At 39.4% G+C, this 27191-nt stretch overlaps 1 protein-coding gene across 3 annotated transcripts in view; it reads right to left on the reverse strand.

The window, feature by feature from the left end:
• Positions 1-389: 389 nt before the first annotated feature.
• The window catches only part of DSP (desmoplakin), a 40058-nt gene continuing 13256 nt past the window's right edge, over positions 390-27191 (reverse strand). For 2 of the 3 annotated variants that reach the window (XM_035318481.1, XM_035318480.1), the window contains exons 5-24: positions 25673-25801; positions 24493-24543; positions 23338-23499; positions 22277-22381; positions 20970-21065; positions 20312-20437; positions 19292-19444; positions 17609-17763; positions 16568-16694; positions 15853-16057; positions 15119-15336; positions 14164-14330; positions 13703-13841; positions 12209-12402; positions 11253-11415; positions 10569-10652; positions 9634-9741; positions 8890-8988; positions 5907-8198; positions 390-4366 (exon numbers count right to left, since the gene is read on the reverse strand). In XM_035318481.1, the coding sequence (XP_035174372.1) occupies positions 1172-4366; positions 5907-8198; positions 8890-8988; positions 9634-9741; positions 10569-10652; positions 11253-11415; positions 12209-12402; positions 13703-13841; positions 14164-14330; positions 15119-15336; positions 15853-16057; positions 16568-16694; positions 17609-17763; positions 19292-19444; positions 20312-20437; positions 20970-21065; positions 22277-22381; positions 23338-23499; positions 24493-24543; positions 25673-25801 (7968 nt within the window). In that variant the 3' untranslated portion in view covers positions 390-1171. The remainder of the gene's footprint in view (positions 4367-5906; positions 8199-8889; positions 8989-9633; positions 9742-10568; positions 10653-11252; positions 11416-12208; positions 12403-13702; positions 13842-14163; positions 14331-15118; positions 15337-15852; positions 16058-16567; positions 16695-17608; positions 17764-19291; positions 19445-20311; positions 20438-20969; positions 21066-22276; positions 22382-23337; positions 23500-24492; positions 24544-25672; positions 25802-27191) is intronic. The other variant, XM_035318482.1, reaches the window with a different exon arrangement.

The raw sequence follows: 27191 nt of genomic DNA on the forward strand, positions 1-27191 counted from the left end.
ATCTTTGTTCTGCTCATTGTCCAAAATCGCAGGGTGAACATGGGAGAATCTGACAGTCTCTCACAGTTGCAGACAATGGCCTGGATCATGAACAGAAGAAATAAGATTCTGGTCATCATCAAGCCTATAATCAACTGTGGAAACCGGCTTTCTGCTTTGAAGGCATAGTTTCCACTACTGGTGCTATCTTCATTTTCCTACTGAAATACAGAATCAGAAGTTTGTATTCATCAAAAATGATGGATCATGAAAAACAATGTGCCTATACACTATTTTTTTTTAATGACAAAGCTAGGATTTGCTTTTTTTTTTTTTTTTTAATGCTTCTTTCTTTAATTGTTACCTCTAAGAATATCCATGAGCTAAATTTAATAAGCACACAACAAATATTTTACAACTTCAAAAGTTTATTGCCCAGAATAGCTGACTTGGTGCAGTTAGATTTATATTTTTTGTTGTTACATGGAAATCAAGCAAAACAGTAGAAAACAGAGGTAACGGTAAAACAAAAGCCCACCCTAATAATAGTCCTTTATGCTTAAGAAATAGCCCAAGTTATGCTTAAGAAAGTCGCTAGCCAAACATACAGAAGCAGAACATCTGGAAGACAGCCTTTCAAGTTATAGTATAGATTCTATAGCAGTATTAAAGGTATTTTCTGTCCATATTGTTAGTATTTTTTCTTCACAATAGGAAATTGAGAAAGGCCTATGTTGAGGAAACAAAACAAAACAACCTTCAAGACTTTAAAACCTCAGTTATCAGCTTACGGGTTGACAGTTGCAGTTAACAGAAGAAGGCAAATGATAGAGTATTTAAAATATACAGAGACCCACTAAAAATCCAAAGGAAATGGCAACTGAAAGTCCAAATTCACAAATATGACTTCCTGCATTTCCATAATCTGTACTCCAGAAATCTGCATTCAAGCATTTTACAGCTTTTTCAGAAGAAAAGTTGAACACACCCAGGAAAGACTTAAAAAGTTTGTTTTGGCCATGTCTTTATTTCTTTTGTTTCAGCAACATGATTTTGCTTGGGCAAGTAACAAAAGGACCACAAATCATATTGCTTTGGGTTTTGCTTTGGGTTCTTCTGTTGTTGTTGCTCTAGGAAAGGGGATATAGATTAATCTAGACGATATTAAAATGCAGACACATTGCCTCATTTACTAGCGCCCAATAGACCCACTGCTGAAGGTTGAGTATGAGTAAGAATAAGAAGAGGTTGCCGATGCATCAAAACTTCCCCTCCTAGACCCACTGCGTGAGCCTGAACGTGAGCCAGAGCGAGAGCCAGAGCGAGATCCAGGCGCTGAGGAGACATTGTAGGGACTGGATATACCTTTAGATGAAACAGAGGCTGCTTCCAAGAGTTTAAGACCAGTGATGTCTTCCACCATTGACCGATTCATCGCATCTTTGTAGGATATTTTCAGCTTTGTCTTGGGGCAGGTCAGAATTTTGGGATAGCTGTTGGTGTCTTGCAACTTCTGGGCAGCACGACCATCAATCAATCCATTCCTAATGGCTTCTTCAGTGCTTATTCTTCCACGTACTTCTGGGTCCACAAGACCTCCAGTGAGGTACTGGAATTCAAGGAACCGCTGCCCAGCCTCATAAGGCAACCATTTTTCCTTCACTGCTTCAGCTGCTGACATCCTCTTGCGTCCACCCTTTATGCCTTCAAACCCTAAGAAGGCCTTCTGTGCTGGTTTGAGCCGTGTGGCCATATCCTGATCAACAATACCTTGATTGGCAGCTTCCTGAAGGGAAAGCCTCTGGCCTGTGGTAGGGCATATTATGCCCCCAGTGCAGGCCTGGGCTTCAAGCAACCGTTGTCCAGTGATGCTGTCCACAATGCCCCGCTGTATAGCTTCTGAAATTGAGATTTTCTCCAAGTTTTCGGTGTCAAATATGGCTGCAATGGGACTGCACTCCTCCGTGGTCTCTGAGAATGAACCACTCCTTATCACTGAGGACGAACTCCTGACACTCAGCACCGTGGGAGACCGAGTCACTGACTCATGCCGAAACACCTCATCGGTGCCATTACGGCAGGAAATCATGTCTGCAAACTGTGTCAGGCTTAAACTGCCAGAACGGTACTGGTCAAAAAACTTCCTCTCCACCAGACCTTTATCAATAGCATCTTGTATATCATACTGACTACCTGTTTTCCTGTCAACAAGGACTACTCTACTGCTACCATCTGATCCTGTAATAGTTATTTCTTCCCACTCACACTCCTGTTCAGCTAGCTCTGTATAGGTGTCATAATCTATGAGGCCTTTGCTGTACGCCTCTTGCACTGACATTTCCCTGTTTGTTTCTGGATCTACAATGACAACCCGGCGCTTCCTAAGGGTGTTCTTCTGTGAGGTGTGCACCACCTTCTTCTTCTCTCTCAAGGGTAGAAGACAGAGACCTGTTGCTTCATCCTTTATGCATCTTTCTTTCAGCTGCAAGTAGGTCAAGTTCTCTTCTGTATTGGGATCAAAAAACCCTTTGGTATCATCACTTGGATCACTGAGGATCTGGTTGAGCTCCTCGTTGAAGTAGCCACGCTTGTAGGCTGTCTCTACTGGCAAGCGGTAGCTTTCTTTGGGGTCAATGATTCCGCCAGTAGCAATCTGGGCCTCCAGCAAACGAATGCCATGGCCTCTCTCTATGAGCTCTTTGTTCATTGCTTGAAACAGAGAAATGATGTTTCCAGTTTCTGGGTCTTTGTACCCAGTGACAGCTCTTTCAGCAGAGAGAAGTTTCTCTTTGAATTCAATTCCAACAAGACCTCTTTTGTAAGCTTCTTCAACAGGCAGCCTCACATTGCTGACAGGATCCACTATGAACCCTGTGGCTGCCTGGGCTTCCAGGAGTTCAAGGGCTGTCCCTGGTCTAACCAAGCCTATTTTCATAGCCTGGTAAATGCCAAGTTTCTCTTTAGTAGCCTCATTGTAGATACCTGCAATACAACTAGAGCCCTGAAGGAAATCAATAATTCTCTCACTCACTTCTTCCACTGTAATTGCACCTCTTTCCAAGTCATTCCTTGTTGACTCCTTAATAATTCCAGCCTCAAGCAATGCATCTGCTGAGACAGGCTGCCTGATCCCTTGGAATGACATACTTCTCTTCTGCACTGGAAGGAGGAGCAAGCCAGTATGTGGCTCAATCCTGCATTTTTCTTTCAGCTGCATGTAAGTGACTGCCTTTTTGGTGGTGGGATCAATGAAGTTCTTTGTAGCACTTTGGCAGTTGTTTAGAATCCTGTACAGGTCTTTGTCAATCAACCCACGAGATAAAGCTATATCTTTGGGTAGGAAAACACTGTTGACAGGATCAACAATCCCTCCTACAGCCAGCTGGGCTTCAAGCAGACGAATCCCAGTTTCTCTGTCAACTAAGTTTTTCTTGATGGCTTCAGATAGTGGCACAGTTTTGCCTGAGAAAGGATCTTTAAATCCTGTAATAGCCTTTTCTGCTGTGTAAATTTGTTCTCTGTCATCAAAATCAATCAGATCCCTGGCAATAGCACTGTCCACAGTTAATACCTCATTGCGGTGTGGGTCTATCACACCTCCTGTTGCTGCTTGGGCTTCCAAGAGCAGAACTGCATTTTCTGCTGTAAGCAGTTGGTTCCGTTTGGCCTCAACAAAGGAGTACTTCTGTCTGGGCAAAACAGACACTCCTGCAATAGCACCTGCCCCTTTGAGATAGGGTTCAATGTCAGCAGCAACCTCTTCCACTGACCTCTGCCCCTTCAGCAGTTTATCCAATGTAACTTTGTCTATAATTTGACACTCATACAGCTGCATTGCTGTAATCTTCTTCCGCAGCCCACTGAACAGCAACTTGGAGGCATCAATACAGAAGTCTTCCTCAGTCTGCGTAGACCTGTGGGACCCATAGGGGCGTTGCTTAAGTTTCTCAATCTCTCTTTGCAGCCTGAGACGCTCAGACTCCAACTCTGACTGGTTTTTGACAGCAGTCTCTTCCAGTCTGCACCGGTATCTCTCCTCAATCCGTTTAATCTCCATCTGCAGCCTTTCAATCTCAGTCCTCAGGGTGTTCTTCTCCCTCTCGCTCTTCTCTCTCTCACACTGGATCTTCCTTATGGATTCCTCTGTCCGGGAGTGCTGGCTCTTCCACTGATTGAGGTCATTCAGAATTTGTTGTTTCTCACTCTCCAGGCGTTGCTTCAAGCGAGACTCTGATTCCAAGCTAACTTTCAAACGGTTCAGCTCCTCTTCTAATCTCTGCAGCCTGGCTTTGTCTTGCTCCAAAGCACTCATTTTTATCAGCAAGGTTTCTCTTTCTTGCATAATGTGACTATACTGATTTTTGGATTCTTGAATCCTATTGGAAGCCTAAAATTTTAAAGAAATAAACCAAGAGAGGACGGTTAGAGTTATGTTCTCCACTTACAATACTTTTCAGCCTGTCATTTAACCTGCAGCAATCTGCCACTGGAAAATGTTCTAGCCACAGCAGTGCCTTACCCAAGACCATGGACACAGATGAACCAGTGAAGGTTCATCTGTCCCTTCACTGACAGTGTCTCTAGTACCAGAGACTCCATTCTGTTACCTTTAGTTGTCATTTTCTGGTGATTTAGTTAGTTCTTCATGGCTTTTTAATACTTCTCATAGTGCACCTATATATGCACAGAGCATTCAAGATTCAGTAAGAGTATGGTTACCAGTAGGTGTACACTGGCATAGTTCTACTAACCTGGGTGAATTTACATCAGCTAAGGACTGGCCGTAAGTGGATAAAAAGGAAATATGTGACTCACTTTTTCCTTTACTATTAGTTTCACATTACTCAAAACAGTTTTACTTGTGTCCCTTTACATTTTAATTCCCTTTAGTTCTTCATATATATGTATATATATATATACAGACACACATATACACAAACACCTACAGGCATGTATGCACATGCACATTCAAATGCATTCCATTTAATATGGACTGCAAGTTTACATATTTGTAACACATGCATATATATGTACAGATGTCAGATAATGCTACATATTAATATTTTTAATCAGTATTAAGATTATAAAAATAAAGAAAATAAAAACTTAAAGGAAATAGCTGAGAACTGAGATGAGAAAGAAAGTATGGAGGGAAAGTACAGAAAAAAAAGAAGTATTTTCACAAGTTCTTACTTTTGTATATTTAAACAGTAGCTCTTTGAACAAGGCTGAAGTATGACAGAACAAAAAAAATGTTTTCTTTAACCTATCTATACTGTCACCTCAAGCCTAAGGAATAAGGGCCAATAGTGAAATTTACAAGTGTCATTTGTGACTTAAGAACTGATGTCCCAACAGTTAATGAAATTTAGGTTTTAAGTATTTTAGGTACAGCTGACTACATCACTTTTCATTCTTCCATTTAGTCAACACTTTACACAGCTAAGCAGCACTGTGACAGCTTGTTTGTTGTGGTTTACTTTGTGATACAACTCATGTCAGCCTCAGAGGATGGCTTTAACCCTTCCAAATGGGGCTGGCCAAAAAACACACTCTGGGAAGCACACAACCAGCAGGGCACAGCTAAAGCACAGTGGTACTCCATCTATTCTCGTTTTCCCTTAGGATAGTTTGGAGGAGACGAGGGTACAGACCTAGGGTTTCCTTCAAGCTGAGGGCAAGGCCCAACTAGATGACAGTTTACAGCTTCCTATCACAGTTCCCAGGGAGTCAAGAGGCTAAGAGAGTGGCCAAATCCTGCTATTTTTCTTTCAAAATTAACAAGGAGAGGGGCCATAAAAGGGATATTAGTCACTAGTACAGTGAACTCAAACAGTAAGGTGTGAAGTAAGTTGGTTCAAATGGACATTGCAATTAATTACATATCTGAGAGATAGTAAAGCTGGGATCAAAATATGTGTGAATACCTCTAGAGCCTGCTTTTGGAATTTTTCAATTTCCTGTCTCAATTTTTCCCTTTCTTTCTGTAAATCATTAATCAACCCCTGAAGTTCCAGGGTTTGCTTGCTGCTTGTCTGAAGCTGATTCTTTAGTTCAGCAATGGTAGTATTTTTCTCATCAACTTCACTTCTGACCATTCTGAGATCATCATACTCCAATCTAACATTTCGCAGCTCTTCTTCCAGTAACAAGTGTTCCTTGGTTAGGTTTTCAGTGAGAGACTGAAGCCTTTCAATTTCTATTTTGCACTCATTCAAGTTTTTGCTCTTCTCCTCAGAGGTTTTCTGTAAGTGCTCATATCGTAGGTGAGCCTGCTTTAATTGCTCCTGTTCTTGGACCAACTGACGGCGTAAAGTCTCAATATCAGATGTGTATTTTCTTATCTCCTCCATGTATCTCTGCTTCTCTCTCACATGACCATCTAATACTTCTCTCTGGTGTCTAAGGTCATCTTCATTCCTTTTCTTTACAATAGACACTTCCTCTATCTGCTGTGTGAGATTAGTTATTTTAACTGATTGCTCTCTCAGAGATCTCCTCATGCTTTCTATTTCCTCTTCCAGTTTCTTCCTCCTGGCTGTCTCTTCCATTACACTTTTATTCTGCCTGCAAAGTTCCTCTTCCAGCTTATGTTTTTGGATCTGCAAGTCTTTTACAGTGCTTTGGAACTTTGCACTTTCTTGATCCCTGCCTTTTTTCTCTTGTGAAACTCTTTCATAGTCAATTTTCAATCTGGCCAGTTCCTGCTCTTGGATTCTCAGCTTGTTAATTGTCTCAGTAGCACTCGTGTTTGCTTTCTGCAGGTCAAACTGGACTCTTTTTAACTGACTGTTCTCATCCTCTAGTTCTTTTCTTTGACTTGTTTCTACATCCAACAACTTCCTTAGCCTTTCAATCTCTTTGTTTCTCTCCTTAATGGTCTTAGAAGCATCATCAAGCGACTGTTTGTATCGCATGCTTTCATCAGAGTGCCTTTGAATAACTTGTTTTAATTCAATCTCCAGCTGCTGTTTCTTCTGAGAAAGCTCTGAGCCAGCTGCCTTCTGTTGCTGAGCATTCTCTTCTATTTTCCGTAGATTATCTGTTGTTTGACTTATTGTATTCTTCAGTCTCCTAATTTCCTCACACAAATTCCTATTTTCTCTCATGGCATTATCAAGCTGTGTTCTGTAATTATTAGTGTCCTCTTCCTTTTGCATGGTGACCTGGTGAATTGTGGTCTTTGTGATATTAATCTCAGTTTCATATTTGTTCTTTAAGCTAATTATTTCCTCATCATAACTGTTCCTTACCTTAGCCAATTCATTTTCAAGTTCCCATCGGCTTTTAGCCTCTTCCTGAAGCTGAACCTTTAGCCTTTCCAGCTCCTTAGTTTTATCCTGAATAGTAGAGGCAGCCTCTTCAAGAGCCTGCTTGTACCTTGAGTTGTCTTCACCACGAAGCTGAATGATCTGTTTCAGCTCCAGCTCTAACTGGTGCTTTTGCTGTGACACCTCAGAACTGCAAGCCTTGTGCTGAAGAGCATCTTCCTCTGCCCTCCTCCGCTGATCTGTGGTTTGCAGAATGGCATCATTCAGCCTCACAATCTCATCCTTAAGGTCTCTGTTTTCTCTTGTCAGTCTGTCAACCTGGGCTCTGAGACCTTTTGCATCATCATCTTTCTGTGCAGCTATCTGCTGGATTGTGGTCTTCTTAATATTAATTTCAGTTTCATACTTGTTCTTTAAATTACTCATCTCCTCGCTAAACTGGTTCCTTACCTTAGCCAGCTCATTTTCATATTCCCTCTTCCGTGTGCCTTCGTCCTGAAGAAGAACCCTTAATCTTTCTATCTCGTACTCCTTCTCCTTGATGACCTTCTCAGACTCTAATTTTTGCCAACCAAGGCTGTCTTTCTCATTTTGTCTTGTTTTCTGCAGCTGGTCATAGTCATTCTTCTGCTGCTCATATCTGTCCTCCAGCAACTTCCTTTTCCTTTTCTCATCTTCAGTCTCATAAGTCAACCTGGTTATTCTGTCATTTAGATCCTTTATTTGAGCATAGCATTTGTCCAGGTTTTGTTTAGCAGAATTTCCATCCATTTCAGCCTGCCTTTTCATCTCCTCCAAACTCATCAGCTTTGCTTTGAGCTGAGAAATGTCCATCTGGTACTTCTGTAGATTTTGTTCCAGGAATTTATGTTTGTTGTTTGTCTCTGAATTTGAATCCCTGGCAAGTCTAAGTTCTTCTTCCAGGAGTTCAATTTTGGTGGCTTTCATCTGCAAAATGATAACATAAAAAGAAGGGGGGAGAGAAAAAAAAAAAAAAAAAAAAAAAAAGACGTGACAACTGTTTCAAAGTTATCAAAAACCAATAAAATATATACAGTTGGTAAAATCTGATGTACAAAGAGTTCACCAGCAAGATATTAAATAGCCTTACTCAGAATCTCCATCTTTTTCAAATAGGGGATGCAAATCACCTGTATATCACATCTTAAATGGTCCTCCCTCTTTCCTCTAAGATGAATGGAGTTACTCCATTTAAAACATTAAATACCAACACTGTAGATATGGCCTGAAAGGAGGTGTGGCCCCTTAACCATGAGGAGTAAGCTTTCAGCACTGAGATAACTGTATTCTTACTGAGGTCAACACTCCGGGAGGAGGAGAAGAACCTCTTGCATGTTTTATCAATCACCTCCTATTTACCACAAACGCTTTTGTTCTTCACCTCACGTGTGACCTTGGAGGTAACTCTACGAGACACTGTACTCTTTGAAACAAGTTGCATGAAACTGCTTACATGCCTCCTTCGTGGCATACCATTGAGTCTCCTGTTGCTTGAGAAAGCTCAGGGTTTAGTTTTGTGAACTGTTTAGCACTGTACTAAAGCATAAAGTCTTCAATCAGCAATAGCGCTAACCTGTGATAAAGACAGAAAGCAAAGGAAATAAAAGAGGCAGATTACCTTCAAGTCCTCCATGCTCTTTAACATTTCACTTAAGAATTTGTAATAATCTCCTGATCTTGTAAGAAGCTCTATGTAGCGAGCCTGAGCCTCGCTAGCCTTGAAAAGAAAAAGGGAATTGTTATCAGCTTGTATTAGAGAGTTAGATATGAGCATACCTATGCCTCAGACCATTTAAAGAATTCCAGTCCACTTGACAGCACATGCTACTTGACAAAGTAAAAAGCAAAGTCTCCTCACAACTCCACATGACTTTCTGGGGATCCCAAGTATACATGTTCTCCCTTCTGATAAACCCACACCTTTTTCAATATTATTTTCCTCCACGGTGCATATTATACTAAATGCAAGGCTCCATCCCCTGGTTCTTCATGCTCTTCCTGTCTGACAGTCACAAGTAACCTAAGTTAAACTTTTAATAGTGGTTAATTCCCAGGTTGAAAGTAACTAAATCACTTGGGGCATGAATCTTACTTTCTCCCAACATGTATATAATGGACATTGAGTAGGAAAGGGGTAAATTCCTGAGGGCTATTCCACTGTCTAAATGAGCCCAAGTATGATTTTGCAGCGCAGCAACTATTCTGCAGTAATTACATTTGCATATGTGCTTAGTACACATTACCAATGACAGTGCTAATTATTAGTATATAGCTGGATATGACTCACAATGATGAATAAATTTGCTCATGCAGATGAATAAATGTAAATTCAAAAGATTGGTGGGAGAGGACAGAAAGATACCTCTTGCAGAATCAGCACTGCAGGAGACTGAACCACACACTTCTTGATAGGTATGTTGAGCAATGTTTCTAATCCAGAACTGTAGGAAGCAACCTGAAGCTCATAATCCTGTAAAACAGCAGGGAAAAGTTAAGAACCATTTAGAACTCTTTGGAGTTCTTGCCAAATAACTCTCTGGGGATCTGCAAATGCAAATAAAGGGTTCTATAGGGATTCTTTTGTTTAAAAAGCTACATTCTCCCTTGTTTATTTCTGGCCATGTACAAAGGACCCTCTCATTTGTGACCCCTGTCACAAACAAAGGCTCATCAGTTCAAGAACCACTGTGGGAGACTCATAGAGGAGAATGACAAAAGTAAAGACACAACATAATCATTTTGCAAAAACAGCAAGATACGTGGTCCATCAATCGAGGGCTATCCTTCCAGAGGTGGAAAAATTCATGGGAACATCCAGTCTAGGTAGTGTTATCAACCAAAACTTCAGAGACTGTCTGTCTCTCTTCCATATCACTTTTGTCACACCATATATAGCAAGATCTTTGTCACAGAAACTAAGACCATTCCTCCTGCTAATCTGCATTTCTCTTGCCTCCTAGACCTGACCCTAATGAGACCTACTTCCTAAGAGTAGAAAACAGATGGGTAGCTTATTTGTAAGACGTGAACTAGAAAGGTTGGTCTGGCTAGAAGGATGCTTCAATTCTCCTGAAGAGAAGCTTTCACTGGTATCTCCCAAATTGTCCTGCCATTTTCACATGGCAAGTACACTTGATTACTTTCCTTATATTTTGTACACAGAAGTGTTTTACCTCAGTGACTTCTGCATACGCACACACCAGAGAACTGACATTTCACCTGCCAGAGGAGCAGAGACAGTGGGATGTGCCTGACCATCAGAAACCACACCCTGTAAAAATACTGAAATCCAAGTACCTTAATTGCAGCCGAGCACTGATCTGCATGCTTGAGGAGCTCCTCAACTTTGTCTCGCTTCCCACAGATTTCACTGTGCAAGTTCTGTCAAGAAAAAAGGCAAGCTGTGAAACACTCCTTCAGATTTGCCACCATTTCCTCTCCTCTACACACTGCCTCCACCAGAAGGTACCTGCAGGATGAGACCACTGCAAAACCAGAGGTTTAGACCTGAAATGATATGTAGCCATGCCATTTCCACAAAGGCAACCACATTGCATATGAGAAAGCTGTTCTCCAAAAGAATGCCTACCAACTGAACAACCTACTGAGGTGGGGAAGGACAGCTGCTTGACTCTAGCTTACACATATTTACCCCATTTTTAACTTTATTTGGGGGCTATGATCTGTCCCATAAATTGCAAAATCATATAGTTCCTTGAATTAATTCAAAGCTGCTGTGTAGAAGTGTCAGTCATTGTGCAGGAGATGAGCACAGTCTTGTTCATAATCTGTATCAGTACTGACAGAAAATAACAAATATAATAATATCTTCTCTTTCCTAACTTCTACACATGTGGTGTTTTTTGGTAGCTTGTATGTTATAATTCAGAACAGGCCACTGTGTTGAAGACTGGTAGTTTCTGAATAGCAGAACAATTGAAGTCCAGTTAATTGCAGACAACTAAGTCAGGTGTTGCATACCTTCTGGTCATGTAGATATCTCATGATAGTGTTGGAATCACACAGCTTCATGGACTCGATAGAATCCTGCCTTCGCTTGGCATCACAGATCCATTTGCAAAGAGCCTGATATAGATCTCGGTAAGTTTTCAGCTGTTTGATCTGCCTTTCTAAATCCCATGATCTAGAAAAAAAAAAAAAAAAGAAAAAAACAGGGAAAACTGTCAAAATAGGAAGTGCATTCTCTTTCTTTAAATATTTTTCAGTAGTAAGACACCTTGATAAATATAGTAATAAACTAAGTAAAACAATGGGCAGCTCTAAAAGGAGATTCTGAACAAGAATATTAAGTAGAAGAGTATTGTACTTGCTAGTGGTCACCTAATAAGGGTTTTTAGTCCCTTACTTTTGAATATTTTGCAATATACAGAGGTTGGCACTTCCTGTCAATTAAGTAGGGGATTAAATAAAATCTTGCAGAGGTAAGGATTAAGGTAACTGACTTCAGTACACTTGTTCCCAATTTTCACCAAAACAATCAGCAACTACTCAATTTTTATCACTAGGACCAGATTTGGCCTGAATTAAAAATATATATATATCAGAATATGCCTTCAGTTCTGTAAAGTAATGTGTATTTTTTTTCTCTTAATTCTCAGTTTTTGTGCTTTATTTTTTTTTTACCCCCCTGGTAAAGGGTATTCAGGAATAAGCCTGGTTGCTTTGTTTAAGGGGTAAAATGTTGGCTAACTCCACAGCACATAGGCTCTGCATTTTCTTGCTTGGTCTCACATGCTTATAAAGCATGTTCAACTTATTCACAGTTACCATTTACAATTTACTACAGTCTCACTGTCCCCAAATCATCATCTGTGCATCTTCACTTCCAGAAGACATTAGTTCTTTTAGACTTACTGTTAAGATGATCTTAGTAGTGATAGCAATAACGAAGAAGCTACTAGGAAATTTGAGCAAACCTGTTATCTATCTGCTTTTCAGCCCTCTGCCAGCGGTCTATTAGTTGGGTAACTTTGTCAGAGAACTTTCCGATGTCCATATCATACAAGGTATATGACTGGCAAGACTGTGAGTGAATCTGAAGCATTTTCTGCAGTTCATTTTCAAGGGCATTCAACAGTGACTTCTTCATGTTTAGATCAGCTTTCATTTTCTGGAGGAAAAAATAATAACGTCATACATTTTTTTCTTCAGAGAATACTCAAACTTAATCAACAGCATGTACAATGTGTTGAGATCTAAATACTCTGTTTCTAATTCAGCATAGTATGTATGTTGATGCCAATTGGAGTTAACTTATTTAAAGTGAAATATATCCTTTGGTACTTATTCTCAAATGGTTTACTGAACCAAAGATGCCATACTTTGTAGCCGTCATTTCAGTTTCTCAGAGATATTTGAGGAGTTCCCAAATAGAGCTTGCCTTGCTTGTTCCTATAAACAAATGTCTAGAGAATTTCATTGCAGTGTAAGTAGCTGTACAATCAAGACTCGGAATTGCCATATACAGTTTTTAAATACTTGTTTTAAAATATTAGCTAAAGATCTGCACTGGTTATTTATGTGTTTTTTTTCTTTCCTAATTTGCATTTTCATAAATATCTTACACAGAGATGTTGCTCTACACACACACAGTGGTATGTGTTCGCATACTTGCATACTGTGGGGTAACACCAAATGGCATAGACAATGCAGGCAGTGCTCTCCATTGCATCCCCCAGACATGGGGATGACTACATCCTTTGATAACATGCTCAAGCATTTATTTTTGTGTTAAAAATATCTCCCAGCAACTGAATCTGCAGCTTTCAGGTAATATGGTAGAAGAGTAACCTGGTTGTGCTCCATTTGTGCCACCTACACAGCTTTTCCCTACTTCACCTGAGAAAAGGAAGAAGGAGCAACTATTCCACTAAAGGCACTCAGTCCACAAAAGGACCATTCCAATGCCAGATAAAGATTGCTTCTGCAATCCATCTTTGTGAACAGCAAAGTAATTACTCTTTGCCTTATCTAGAATGAAAAGTTCTCACTGTAAGATTTGAAATGGACTCTACAGCAAAAACAGGACACAATAACACTCTCATTTATTTGTCACTTGTTACTAGAGTATCTAACAAGCTTTTCTGCAAGAAAGGAAATGTTGCCTTCAAATATAGCTTCATAAGTGACATGAATAAACAAAGATAATCTTGTTCAGAAATGGTTTATGGAGACCTTCCATGCTCCTGGCTTTGCTACGGGAACAGGAACACCGAAGGGATGGAAGAAGTTGAAAGAAGTAGTAAACTGTATATTCCCTCCAATAATTTGCATCATATGTCTATGTCAAAATATGTTAGGATCAGCTCTTCCACCTCCTGCCATTTCAGGAGGTTTCCACCCAGCTCAACAGACTAGTGATGACAGCTACAGATTCTGCCTTGCTGTGTCCTTGGGTCTTAGCCTCTCACCTTTAGACAAGCTCGATAAGCCTCCACTTTATCAAGATCCAAAGGAACAGTCTCCTCTTCAGACAGTCTGACTTCAAAAACTCTGATCACATCCTCTGTTTGTAGAATAAGCTGGAGCAGACACCTCAGTACATTCAAGCTACAATAAATAATACAACACAAGACAAATCCGTTATGGACTGAAGCAGGAAAGGTGCTAACTCTAATTAATTGGAAGTCATTATTTAAAGAGAAAAGACAACACAGAAGAAAATTCAGCGATACCCACTATTCTCTTTTTTTTTTCTTTAATCTTTCAGAAAAGAGAAAAAATTCACTTAAGTGTCTGTTTCTACCTACGTGGAGAGCATTTGTAGGAAAAAAGGTGTAATTTTATACTACTGATAACAAAAGGCAGATTTATCGACTAAGAATTGTGGAAGAAAGTGAATGATCTATTTGTATAACCTCAATTTTCTTACCTGTCTAAGTAGCCAGCAGAAACACCATTAATATTCTCCAGTTTTTGAAATAAGGCATTTATCTCTGATTGCAAGTACACATACTTTTCACAGCCTCTGAAGTTAGGTAGCAAGTCCTTATGCTTATTGAGGGTTTCAGCCATTATTTGAGAGTCATTCTGCACACCCTAGGGAAAGAGAATGCCTGATTTACACATTTTTGGTGGCTGAATGATCATTCTACAATGCATAAGCTATTGGTCTCCTTACCCAAATAGTCTGGTCTTATCTAACCAGCTGGACTGAAGAATAAAGCAGTGCCTCGGATAATTAACATTCTGCAGTTTCTATTTTGTACCATCCACAACAGGTAATACCTCTTTTTGAGCACCTCTTCCATTCTAGAACTCATCTCTGTAGAAAGCAGGTCACAGAATGCCTTATTGCCAGCTACTCTCAGTGGACATGCCAGTCCTTCTTGCAACCTCACTGCCCCCAGAAGAGTTTCTCAGACTGAATCTGTTTCCTTTTCTTACTAATCTTCTCTTTCCAGTCTCCTTCAATAACTCTTCTTAAGAGTTGGGAGGGGGAGAGAGTCTGTAAGCCTCAGGTATGCACTCTCATCCCACAGAGCACTTCAACAGAGGCTGGCAACGTGGGGTCCTTAACAAAGGATGTTAACAGCGATTTAACTTGGATGAGGCTTTACATGAGCTCATGTCCACTTGACATCAGGCTTTTTGTATTCTTAGCTTTCCAGAATTAGTCTCCTAAAATACAAGTCAACTTTTTCTACTTGGACACCCGGATAAGGAGCTAAACACCGATCCAAATATCATGGTTAGCTTCCAATTGAAAAATCTAGGCACAGGGTGTGGGTGTGTCTTTCTCAGCTGATCAGGAATACAATTGCAGTATGCTCTGCAGGACAGTCATGATGACCTTGAGAAGCTCAATGAAAAACATACATAATTACCTCTAATTCCTGTATTCTGACTGAAAAGTCATGCAGAGCCCCTTGATCCACTCCAAGTGGAGCTCTTTGAACCATCCTTATCTCTGAAGATTCAATCTGCCGCCGAAGTTTCTGAAGCTCCATCAGCAGCCAGGCCTCCTGTTTATCATGTTCCCGGTTTCTCTCATTAACTATAATGGTGTTTGAGGAACCCACTGGACAGGTCTCTGTTGGGATCACTGTAAAATGAATTGTGTAAATGTTATCTGCCAGAAAACTGACCGCCTATACCACAGAAAGCCAATGCAGTGCCAAACTGACCTAAGTACTGATTTGATTTGTAGACCTGAAAAGAGATAGAAGATCTGGGCCAGTAGGCAGCTGTTTAAAGTAATGAAATTTCCCCTTAAAAAAAAAAAATAAACTTGCTTCCTCAAATGCAGTAGTGATGTTTTGCTTCCTAATGACTGAAAACATAACAGACAGATTAAAACCCTCTCCTTTTCCCACCAAGTTCCATGAAATTCAGAGGACTATTCCCAGATTCACAGCCATAGAAGGAAGAAAGGAAAACATACCCCTCCCTGTGGATGGCCAGTTTTGTTTTACTGGTAGACAGCAATTACAGTTTTTGGACATGTTCCTGTGCATGTGTTTATGAAAATGTTTTCACAAAGTGAAAATGCAGCCCCTTCTCTTCCACTCCAAAGAAACCCAAGCAGTACAATCTGCACGAAAACAAGGGGACAACAGACCTGGCTGCGGCTGCCGTGGCTGATTTGGCAGTTGTATAATCAAGGTTTGGTAGTGCTTCTGAGCATCAGTGAACTGAGTCTGCATCTTCCGTTTGTCTTCATCACCAAACATCTCTGAGCCTTGGCTGTTCCTGAGGAATTCTTGATAATGAATCTCTAGGTCAGTTATTATTTTCTGGTAATCTTCCTTACGCATTGTTTTCAGCTGAAATAAAGGAGACGAGTTTTGAAAAAAGGCAGCAACTGGAGAAGGTATATGACTAGCAAATTATTAAGGAACATACTAATATACCTACAGAAGGGCAGAGGAACCTCATTTTAGAATAAAACCTACACAGGCTGCCTCCAGAAGCATGGTGCGCAAAGTGCCTTTTGAGCTATTCTATTCCTGTAAAAAACATTTCACAACTTAAGAATATCGCAACTTTGCCTTTTACTGTGTCTATCCATGCCCTTGCATTGTGGGAACTAGTACGGCAAGTATGTGATAAGTCCCCCTAGCTGACCTTTATTTTTACCCATATAATATTTCAATAGGAAAACATTTTGGTTCTCCTTAAATAAAATGACAACTTCCATACCAAACTGCTTGTGCAACACAGCAAAATGAAGGCACATGGCTTTGCAGAACATACAGCAAGCATTGTTTGGGGTGGTAGAGGACAGGTCAGTGATGATGTCTTTGGTCCACAGTTAAGGCCTAATAGAGTCTTACCTTAGCAATAGTCATTGCTCTGATTTTCTCAATGTCAATCATACAATAATGCCAAGATACCAGGCTCTTCATGTTGATATACAGCTGATTCCACAGAGCCAGAATAGCTTCATAGTATTGTTCAATTCTGAGATGGGAAAAGAAATTCCATAGTCAAAACCTGTAGCATAGCTACAAAACGTCACAAGAAACATCCACTAGAGGTTGAGTGTGTTAAGTTTGCTCTCTACTAGAAAAAAAATGCAAATGAATTTATCCTTAACTTTCAGATTAATAAGTAGTATACTAATGAATATACAGTTAAAATTCCAAACTCTCTCCAATAATTTGCTTAAGAACATAGGTATCGCTGCTAACCAGGGCCTGAAGTAATATTATGCACATAATTCTAAATGCCAAAAGACATCAAAAAGTATTAACTACAAGAAAAAACCAGGCTTTCAGACAGAACATGGAACAATCAGGATGAGACTATGGCATGAGCACAACACCTGAGCTGGTTCCTATATGTTGAATTGGCTCGTAGATTTGCACAACACAGCACGACCTAAGCAGTAAGTCCAACAGCAGCAGTACACGGATACAGACCTACCGACCGCTCACTCAAGCTCATTTGCTGCATTTTGTAGACCTCCTGTCTCAGGTCTCTGTTAGCTTAGGGATTTTCTACACAAAGTGGCTATAAGAAGTGTGTTCCTATTGCTGTTGGCGTCAAGCTGATGTCCTGCACATTTACAGAGCCTTATGCCTGTTCTAACCTACAGTAGTTAAAGACAACTTTAAGGTAGCACACATTACCAGGGGTGAAAAAAAAGCCTTGTAAAAGTTAAGTTTTAAATATTTTTAAATCCCATCCTAGTTCCCAGCAAGTTTCACTGAAGTAATCTTTCTCAAATCAAGAGTTTAATCCTTAATTCCGCACCCTATAAGGGTGTGGGGCACTATGATTAGGACACAGACTGAGTTTTGTGGTTGGCTGCTATTTTGAGCAAACTCTATCTACCCCCAGCAGCAGATGCGCAAACCCAGGCAGCAACTCACTTTGTAGCAAGATCCACTGCTAATGGATTGGGTGGTGGGATGATAAGACTAACAGATGGCACCAGCATATCCACTCCTCCAGGGCCAGTCACTAACCACTTGCTGCGTTCATTGTTGTCCTTCAGGATGCATTCATCTCCTTTGCGAACTGTTTTCTGTAAGAAATGCAGAAGAACATTTTTTTCCTTTAGTTAAGCTAGATGGGATTTCTAGGAGAAAAGACAAGAAAGATGCATGTAGATCAGAGAATCAGGAATGCTTCACCGCTGCCAGGTGCAGGTGTGCATCGTGGTTTCATATTAGTGCAAGAGATCAGTACAGATTAACCCATTCCCCCTGAATCTGGTTTCCATGAAAATAAAACCCTGTAAGACCAAGTGGGAGCCACAGAACACTCGGCAGTTGCCAGCTGATCATCAGACTTGAGGCTTGCCATGACATACAGAGTGGACACATGGGCACCGTAAGCTATGCAATCATTTATGTCCGTAAGCCACCCCACAGCAAGATGGAAGCAAAAGTATGCATCCATACTTGTGAAGGGACTGGGAGCAAGTGCTGCAGAGCTAGATCCACCAGCCATGTCTGCCAGAAGTTCTGACACCCTGAGGCCACAGGTGTGGTCATGGTGCAGCGTACAACCCGCACGCATCCCAGAAGGGAAAGCTCCGCCTGTCATTTATCATGACAGGAGTCTGACAGGAGTGCCTCACTGCATCACACCTCTACAGCCAGCAAATTTTTGACATTACTAACAAAAGGCCACAGGCTTTGCTTTGACCTAACCATGTAGGATCTCTGGATTTGTCTGGGCTTATTTTCACCCGAGTAGATTTTAGCTTGTTCAACTGTGAGGACAATTGCCAAGCAGCTAGGGAACCACTGAGTAAATTTGTTTAGCTTTGCTTACAGTAGCAACAAGTAGTTACTTTGTGTGCTTCTGTGATTGCAGAATAAAATGTGGTACAGAACACAGCACAAACCCCAGACTGTAAACACAAATCACAATGGTCAATTAACGGTCACTATAGGAGTGCAACCTAGTGAATCAGGTAAAACAAGTTTTACAGATAAAGAGCAGGAAAACTAGGTAATTGGGAAACAGCAAAGAAAAAGAGCAGAAAAAGAGCACATAAGCAGAAAATGCACCTAAGCACTGTGTTAAGAAACAATGCAGAAATAAACCCAAGTATCTCCAATACCAAAGAGGAAGAAACCACCACCATTAACTTCATACTCCTCCCTGCAAAGAGCTGGGGATGCCAATGACTGATTGAACATTCCCCTACCTTTTGTTACATGAAGTGCTGACCTAAAGAAAATGATGAAAGAAAAGGGAAAGATGCTGGGAAGCATCTGTATAACAATTTTAACCCTATTAATAATGAGCCTTTCTTGTGCTAATTTGAACCATGAATGCTAACGCCATTTAAACTGGAGTATAATAATCATTTTGACTAGACATAATGCTATTTAAAATGGAATAATAATAATAATCATTTTGACTAGACATACTCAGTGTATGAGAATCTTTTTTTTTTTTTTTTTACCTGAAGAAACTTAAATGCTGACCAAAAGCAGACAAAAAAATTACACCTCTCAACTCGATAGCTTGATTACTAAATCATTTGCCACATTTTAGTTTACATGATGTTCATTTCAGCCAAAAGGAGAACGCATTACCAGATCCTGTTTGTAGTCACACAGTGCCTTAAGGATAATGGGCTTGTTACTCCGGTAGTCTGGGTTACGTGGCTTCAGCTGCACAATCTTCTTGGATTTATTCACCAAACTCTGCACTTGCCTCTTGTATTCAAGAATTCTCTCTCGTTCATTCTGCAAAGATTAATTGTATGTTAAAAACTCGTTCTAAAAATAAACCACATTTAGTTCCCACTTGTTTATTACAAGAAGTATACATCTGGAGCTCACTCTAGGCAAAACTTCCTTTAGCTCCAGTGGAATGAGTCTTTGGCCTATAATGTGAAACAGCAATTTTTTTAAAAAAGAGAAGAGAAACAACAAAATCTTCGCAACTCCAACAAAGACTATGTTGTTCTTCATACAGATCTATAAGATGGTTAAAGTGAGGTGTAAGAAACAGGAATAAATATAAGGAATTATTGTAATATGAATGTTAAAAAAAATAGCAACTACACTCTCAACCCTGACTTCATCAATTGCCCTTTATATCACTATTTTTCCTCATATATATTAAATTCGGATTCACAGGAGCTAACTGTTGCTGAGCAAATTGCTAAAAAAAACAAACAAAAAAACCCTTGAGTTCAGTCCTTTCAAAGAGATTACAGAGATATAAAATAACATGATGATGAATCATTTATTAAATGCACTTAGTCTTTGAGGCAAAAATCTATTCTACCACCTATGAACAATAATCTTTCATTTTTTTTAACTTGTTAGAAGGTCAGAAACTGAAATTGGGTAGGCTCATTCCAGATTTTAAAAAATTAAAAAATAAAAAAATCAACAATTCCCAAACAATACTGCACAATTTAAGTAACACTGATCCACTTATAGATTATCCTAAGAAATGGGCATGAACATACCATTAACGTTTCAACTTCACGCAGTACTGTTTATCACCATTGCAGTACACATGGCTTAATATTTGGTATCTGAAGAGGGCAACCGATTTGCATGCAAAACAGAACATAACCTGTAAGTTGGATGGAACAGTACCTCCAGCTCTTTGATCTGCTCCAGCAAGCATTGCAGCGACATGCTCTTATCACACATGAACTTCTTTCTGATGGAGTCTTGTAAATTCTTCAGATAACACTCTGTGGCTTGGGCCTCTTCAAAGAACTACAAGAAAAAAGGGATGTGATTTCAGTTGCACACAGCTCCGACAAAAATGTTCACTAAAAAATACTGAATTCCTTTAATGAGAAATCCCAGTTCACATCTGCCAGGATAGTAGCATTTTCAACATCATGATAACACTGTGTTATGTCTAATTATGCATAGATTTAGAAAGATTTTGACACAGGAAAAATACCTGTGGTGGAATTCCCACTTTTAACAAAAGTAGAAAAGAACATGGCAGATCTCCTATGAGCTATTCACCAAATTCACAATCCATAAACTAAATTCTGAAAGTTTTTACTTCAGCATGTGTTGATAGCCCTGGAAATTCTTACAGATTGAAAACAGCAAATACAGTTTTTTGTTACTCAATAATGCTAGCAAGTGAAATGAGCTTTTTGAAATTTGCAAATTCTTTTAAAAAAAAAAACTGCTTAAATGCTGGAATACGAAGGTTTTTTTATTAAATTAATAATTCCTAAATGTTTATCTAGTATAATTCAAAGTGTGAATTCTCCACATCACTACTCACCTGAAAGTAAGCTGCATTCTCTTTCAGATGTACATCAATGCATTTGGTGATCTGAAGGATCCAGCTCCACTGAGTTTGTAATGTATCCATGTAAGCCTAAGAAAAATAAAAATATACAGAACTCAAATCAGTCATCTCTCTCCCACACCTACACTCAAGTACAATTATTTATGCTTTATGCATAAATGCAAATGAAATGTCTGCTAAAACAAATTCATGCACACCAGAATAATGCAACTCATGCAAATAGTTACCCAACTTTTAAGTGTCTACCTAACTGAAAAGATTAAAATACACGTTTGTGGGATGTGGAGAGAAATTTGTTCATGATGTGAATTTTGTTTGATCAACATAAAGCCTGAAATTCATGAGCAAAGGGGTGAAACGCACAAAATAGTAGTGCAAATAAAGTTATTTCAATTGCAAATTGTCATGTTCTCCTTCCAAGGAGCAGTGTCAAACACAATTGTTTATGATGGCTACTTTTAAATCAGAACTTCTCACATACTCCTTATGTAAGTTCTTTAGAAAAGTACACACAACTTTTTACTTCACTGCTGGAGCTTACAAGGATCTTTCCTTTAAGGCAGAAAAGGACCACAGAGGGAATTATGAATGATGATTCTACACAATATGATAACATATTACAAAGTAAACACATTGAAAAGTGGAAAGAACTCGTTTTTTCCTATTACCTTCTTTCAGCTTCCGGGTTCTTCTGCACACTTAAAACTACAACTACAGCATATCCCTATAGGATGAGATTTTCCAAATTGTTAAAGCCTTTGTAATTGAAATGTAAACATATAAGAAGCCATGATAGCAAAAATATCTTGGCTGAGCTGAGGAAATGCACTGTAAATTTCAGTTGCAGAAAGTGTTTGCACCTGGATTAAACAAACTCTCAAAGGGTGTGGATATCTTCAAAACATGCCTTCTAAGATAACAGAAGAATGACATGCCTTCCTACCATAAATTCTGCTGCCCTGAAGTTAACCTACAGGAGGTACAGCAATTTCAATATATTTAGACAAGTCCCTAAGCCCCGGTATTTTTATATACATCTATCGTCAAATTCGGTAGCGACAAGATCTCCCCCAGGCTGTTAAGAAGGCTCCAGTAGTTGTGGCCAGGTTTTCAGAGGAAGGTACTAATGTTTATTATTAGCACAGTTCATACAGCTGGACACGATTTTTGGCAAGCAAATCCTTCTCAGGTCCAAATGCATTTCATTTGTGGACTTCCACTGAGAAGTTTTCCCACATAGCAACTGAAGGAGCAAGTTAAATCACATAAGTCTAACTCACCTCAATTTTGTCTGAAGCAGGGTGCTGGTTGAGAACTAGCTGGTCACTTTCCTGCTTTAGCTTGTTGAGTTCTTTCTCTTTAAGCTCCAGTTCACTCATACGTTTCTAAACAACCAAAACACAGCGTTAAACAAGCCTCCAAAGGCACGGTGCTTAGAATAATTTACCTAAAGTTTTCCAGATAGTTATGAGTCTGTGAAAATATCCCTGCTAACATTAAATATTAATTCTACTCAGTGCTCTGAAGCTAAATATGAAGACAGCAGAATCAAAGAATGTAGTCATTTCAGTTCTAGTCTCTAGACTTGATGCTTCAAAGAGCAAAGCATGCAAAATTTAGCCTTTCTTGTCAAAAGGGAATGGCAGAAGCAAGAATAGTTGCATCTTGCAACATCCAGAACAACTGAACTTAAAAATAAATTGAAAAAAATATACATTTAGAGAATCCCCTTAATGGTGTGAACTTTCATTCCTTTTTTACTTTGGTAATCAGCACCAGCATATGCTTAAGAAACACACATGCTCAATTTCCTTCTGTACCCACAGAAGACAAGAAGGAGCAGTGCAAACCACCTCTGACAGTGCTCTCAATGTGTTGCTGGCAAGACCATCATGGGAAGAGAGAGCAATTCCCTCCAGCATAGCCCTGCTTCCTGATGAAGAGATCAGGACGACATACAGAGATCCCTAGCCCCTGAGTAGCCATAACAGGGAGAACTGAACTGCTTGATTCAAGTCCCCTACTTTAGCATGTCAACAGAATGACTGTGTGCACAAGCTACATGTGATTACTGGTTTTCAGTGAACTGTACTGATAAAGTCAGTTTCCAAGGTCAAAAGAATCCACAAGTGGTTGAGTGAGCACAATCTTTCAGTTCATGTACAATCTTTATTTAAAAGGTTGTTACACAGTACTTAATCCAACAGTGCTTTGGAAAAAAAAAAAAAAAAAAAAAGGAAAAAAAGGGGGGTACTTAAAAAGAAGAAATGCCTGCCCTGTTCCTCCCTCAATATCCCAAAAGAGAGTCCATGGAAACCAGAGGAAGGTTGTGCTGTCTTACAGAGAAGGCCTCCTGCTTCCTGGCGATATCTGTGTTCCTGTCACTCCAGTCGTAGAGAAGCTCCTCTTCCTCACAGTCATTGATCCACATGATCTCTCTGCTGGTGGCTTGGATGAGGTTCTGGAATTGACGGAGCTGATCCATTCTCTCAAATGAGTATTTCTGCAAGGAATTCCAGAAATGAGAAGCAATAAACACAGAAAAGCCTGTGCTGGGTGGAGAAAGGGTAGACAAAAGCATAGCATGCATATTTATGGTGTTTGTGTTTTTTTGTTTTTGTTTTTTTTTTTTAACTAAGAATAACATTCAAAACCACACATCTATAAAACCTATTGGCAATGGATAGTGGATAACATGCCTTGATCTACAGAGCTATGAAACCTGTTGGCAATGGACAGTGGATAACGTGCCTGGATTAAAAAAATAATGGGAATCTGAAGTCACCAGCTTCCTAAAGCCATTTCAAACACAAGCATAGCAGACATGTAGGCAAGCAAGCAAAAAGACATGAGGGAAAATACAAGAAAATGACTGAAAATTTAACATCATTTTTACTCGCATTTGCTGTTGACAATATATCCTTGATGTTGTAGCAGCACCTTTTGAGCAGATGATGCTTCATGAAAAGATTCCTTCTCTGTCCTTGCATGATAATAAATATCCTGTTATTTGAAACGTGTACAAGAAGCAACTTCCAATTCTAAGGGTTACATCTACCATTTGCACAAGATTCTCAGTGTTTTACATGAAGACCTAACATGGACAAGATGCGCAGCCCTAAACAGATTTTGGTTCTAAACACAGTTTTGAGTCATTTTTTAAGCTTTTAATATAGACTAACTCTACTGCTACATCCACTCGCATTAAAGAGGTAGAATTCTACTCTTCACCTGCTTAGCAACCAACCTCCTTTACCTGTTGCAAACTAGAAACTTCCCGGTAAGTCAATTATAAACCAGGTAATGAATTAATCTCAAATTCATGCCTCAAACTAAGCCTCATCTAAACTACAAAACACTCCTGAATGGAATTAGTTATACATCCATCTATCATTTTGTTGAAGCTTGAAGCGTCCCTTGACTATCACAGCAGTGTTAAGAAAGCAAAAAGCATTTATCATTGAGGGTTTCAGATATGAACACATCTTGTGCTCACCAGCAGTCCTTCGTATTCTTCCTCCAGCTGATGAACTGCGGCCTTCTCACGCTGAAACAGAGACAACAAATATTTAGTGTGCCTTCTATAAGTTGCCTATTTGTGGGTACATCCTTTACAGTGCCAGTACCATGATGTTATAATTTCATGTGGTATTCTGCAAATGCCTGCAAGGGACATCGGTGAGCATCAGATCTGTACCACTGGAGGGCCAGAAGTATAAAACCAAGGCTTGGACAAACTTATTTCTCACAAAAATATTATAAGCCAGGTTGAATATAACCCCTGTAACTCAAAAACAACTTCCAAAATTGGATCTCTTTACCAAACTCCTAGATAGCTTGTGGGGAACCACCTAGCCCTAGAGCTAGCTTTATGAAGATTGGGAAGTAATATAAACTATGATCCTGAGCAGCATGCTCCAACTTTTATTTCCTTTAACTGGGAACCTGCACAACCTTGGAACTAGTGTGTGAAAGGGCTACACTATTAACTTTCTTATGAGCAGAAGGGAAAAGAAAATTAAGCTTTTCAGCTTGTCTGAGAAAACTAAGCTTCAGAACCGAATCCCTTTTCTTTAGATCCAACTCTCTCCTCTCACTCATTTGAGGAATTAACAGAAAAGAATAGAGATGAAGTAAACCTTCCTCCAATATCTAGTTGTTAGGGTGACAGAAGAGGTTAACCGCTGCACTTTCACTGACTTCTTTATTCCAATCACAAACCCCAGAGTGGACCAGAAGCCTCAGAATGGAGGGAGAAAAAAAAAAAAAAAAGCCCTAAATTTAGCCCAGAGTTTGGTCTTTTTTCACAGAAACTCCCTCATTACTCAAGGCTGTGTTTTACCCACATTATCCTTTTGCTTTCTTGTTTTAACATTAGTAAGTGAGAACAATCATTCTTAGCCATTCTTCTCACCAAAAATGCCCTGATATTTATTTGCCAGATACACAACAACAAGATGTTAAGTAACTACTAAATTCTCATAAAATTCTGGGGAAAGAAATGGAACACTGAATAATCATGAAATAATAAATACTAGGGTGGAAAGCAGTTGTTATGACATCAGTGCTTTCTGAAGAGAAGCTGAGCTGTTCAGCATTACTTGCTGTAGTCAAACACCGGCAAGCCAAGGACACAAATCTAGATTAAGCAATGTATAAGGGAAGACAGTAATTACCAGGTCTGTTTTGACTTTGTCCAAATGCCAGCGATAGTCTCCAATGGCATTATGAGTTCTCCTATGGTCACTAATCTGTTGCTCGATGGACGCTGCATCAAACCCCCATTTCACTAGCTCCATTTCAGACTAGGAAAAAGAGACAGTATTTGTACTTTCATTTCCAAAAAGACATTATCATCTAAATCAGAGCATAAAGGAACTGAATTGAAAGAAATGTGACCATACAATAAAGAGTAAAACTAAACAAAGGGAAATTCAGATCAGGAGTTAAAAATTTCTTTAAATTGCCCTTGCTTAAACTGTGTGACAGGCTCCCCAAGTAGAAGAAACAAAGCAGAGAAAATATTTAAGTTGGTTAAAATTAGACAAGATGAAGCACACTCAGTAGTGTATTTCCTATTTACTTTGGACTAAATTGTGGTCTTATGTTCTATAGTACAGTTACATTCTTATCACTCTGAGAACAAATTGTGACTTCAAACGCTACTCACGTAACTCACGTGAAAATGCACAGTTCTGTAGCCCAGTATACTACATTCTATTTTAATTACACTCATGCAGCTCCACTGACTTCAGTTAAATGTAGTCCAACTAAATTAAAAAAAAAAAAAAAAAAAAAAAAAAAAAAAAAAGAAGCCTGCTAATGCATTAGATAAGCTGAAAGGGCTATAGAATGTGTTTTTCATTTTGGCAACATTTATTATAGGACGCTCAGTACAAATCTCTAGGAACAGCCTTAGAAAGGATAATTACTAACTGGATAATTACTAACTTGAAAACTATCTGACTGTAGTTCTCTGTTTCATTATTTGCAAATATAAAATTCCACTGAATTCACAACCCAATTCCTCAAATTCTAAAGCACCTTTTATGCTGTGAAGACACAATCACAATCCATCTCTGTATGAATACCATTGTGCACACGCACGCCATAGAGAATTCGATATCTTATTCCTGGGTTGGGACTGAATTTAATAATTACCAGCCTGAAGCCAAATATCTGAGTCAACAGATGTCAATAAAGCCTGAACCACACTCAAGCATAAGGGTTCAAAGGCAAGGCTGAAAATGTTCCAAGAAATGAAACGTTTACATTCAGACATCTAAAAGTTACAGGACTTTGACCCGTCTCATTATATTTATACAGTCTAGCTAGACTGTAGCAACAGCGGCAATCTTGGATGACTGCCAATACGTGAACAAAGGCTGTCTGGATTTCAGTTCACCTTCCCTAATTCTGCAATGGAAATTTGACCAACCTTCCTACCACCTGATTCTCCTGACAGAGAACCATCTGGATATAGAAGACACAAAAACACCAGCAGAAAAACACAGCTGCTCAGACTGTTTAACATCTCATCACGTTACTAGAAGGAATGTTATCTCAGCCCCAATGTGAGTAGATAGTGAGACAATGGGAAGAAAAGGTATAGGGAAAATTTATTTTGAAATTTGCACTAAATATATATATAGTGCAAAAGCCTCCTACTGGGCTTTTGAGTTATATATATATATA

The sequence above is a fragment of the Oxyura jamaicensis genome, chromosome 2, assembly GCF_011077185.1.
Source record: "Oxyura jamaicensis isolate SHBP4307 breed ruddy duck chromosome 2, BPBGC_Ojam_1.0, whole genome shotgun sequence".
Lineage (NCBI taxonomy): Eukaryota > Metazoa > Chordata > Aves > Anseriformes > Anatidae > Oxyura > Oxyura jamaicensis.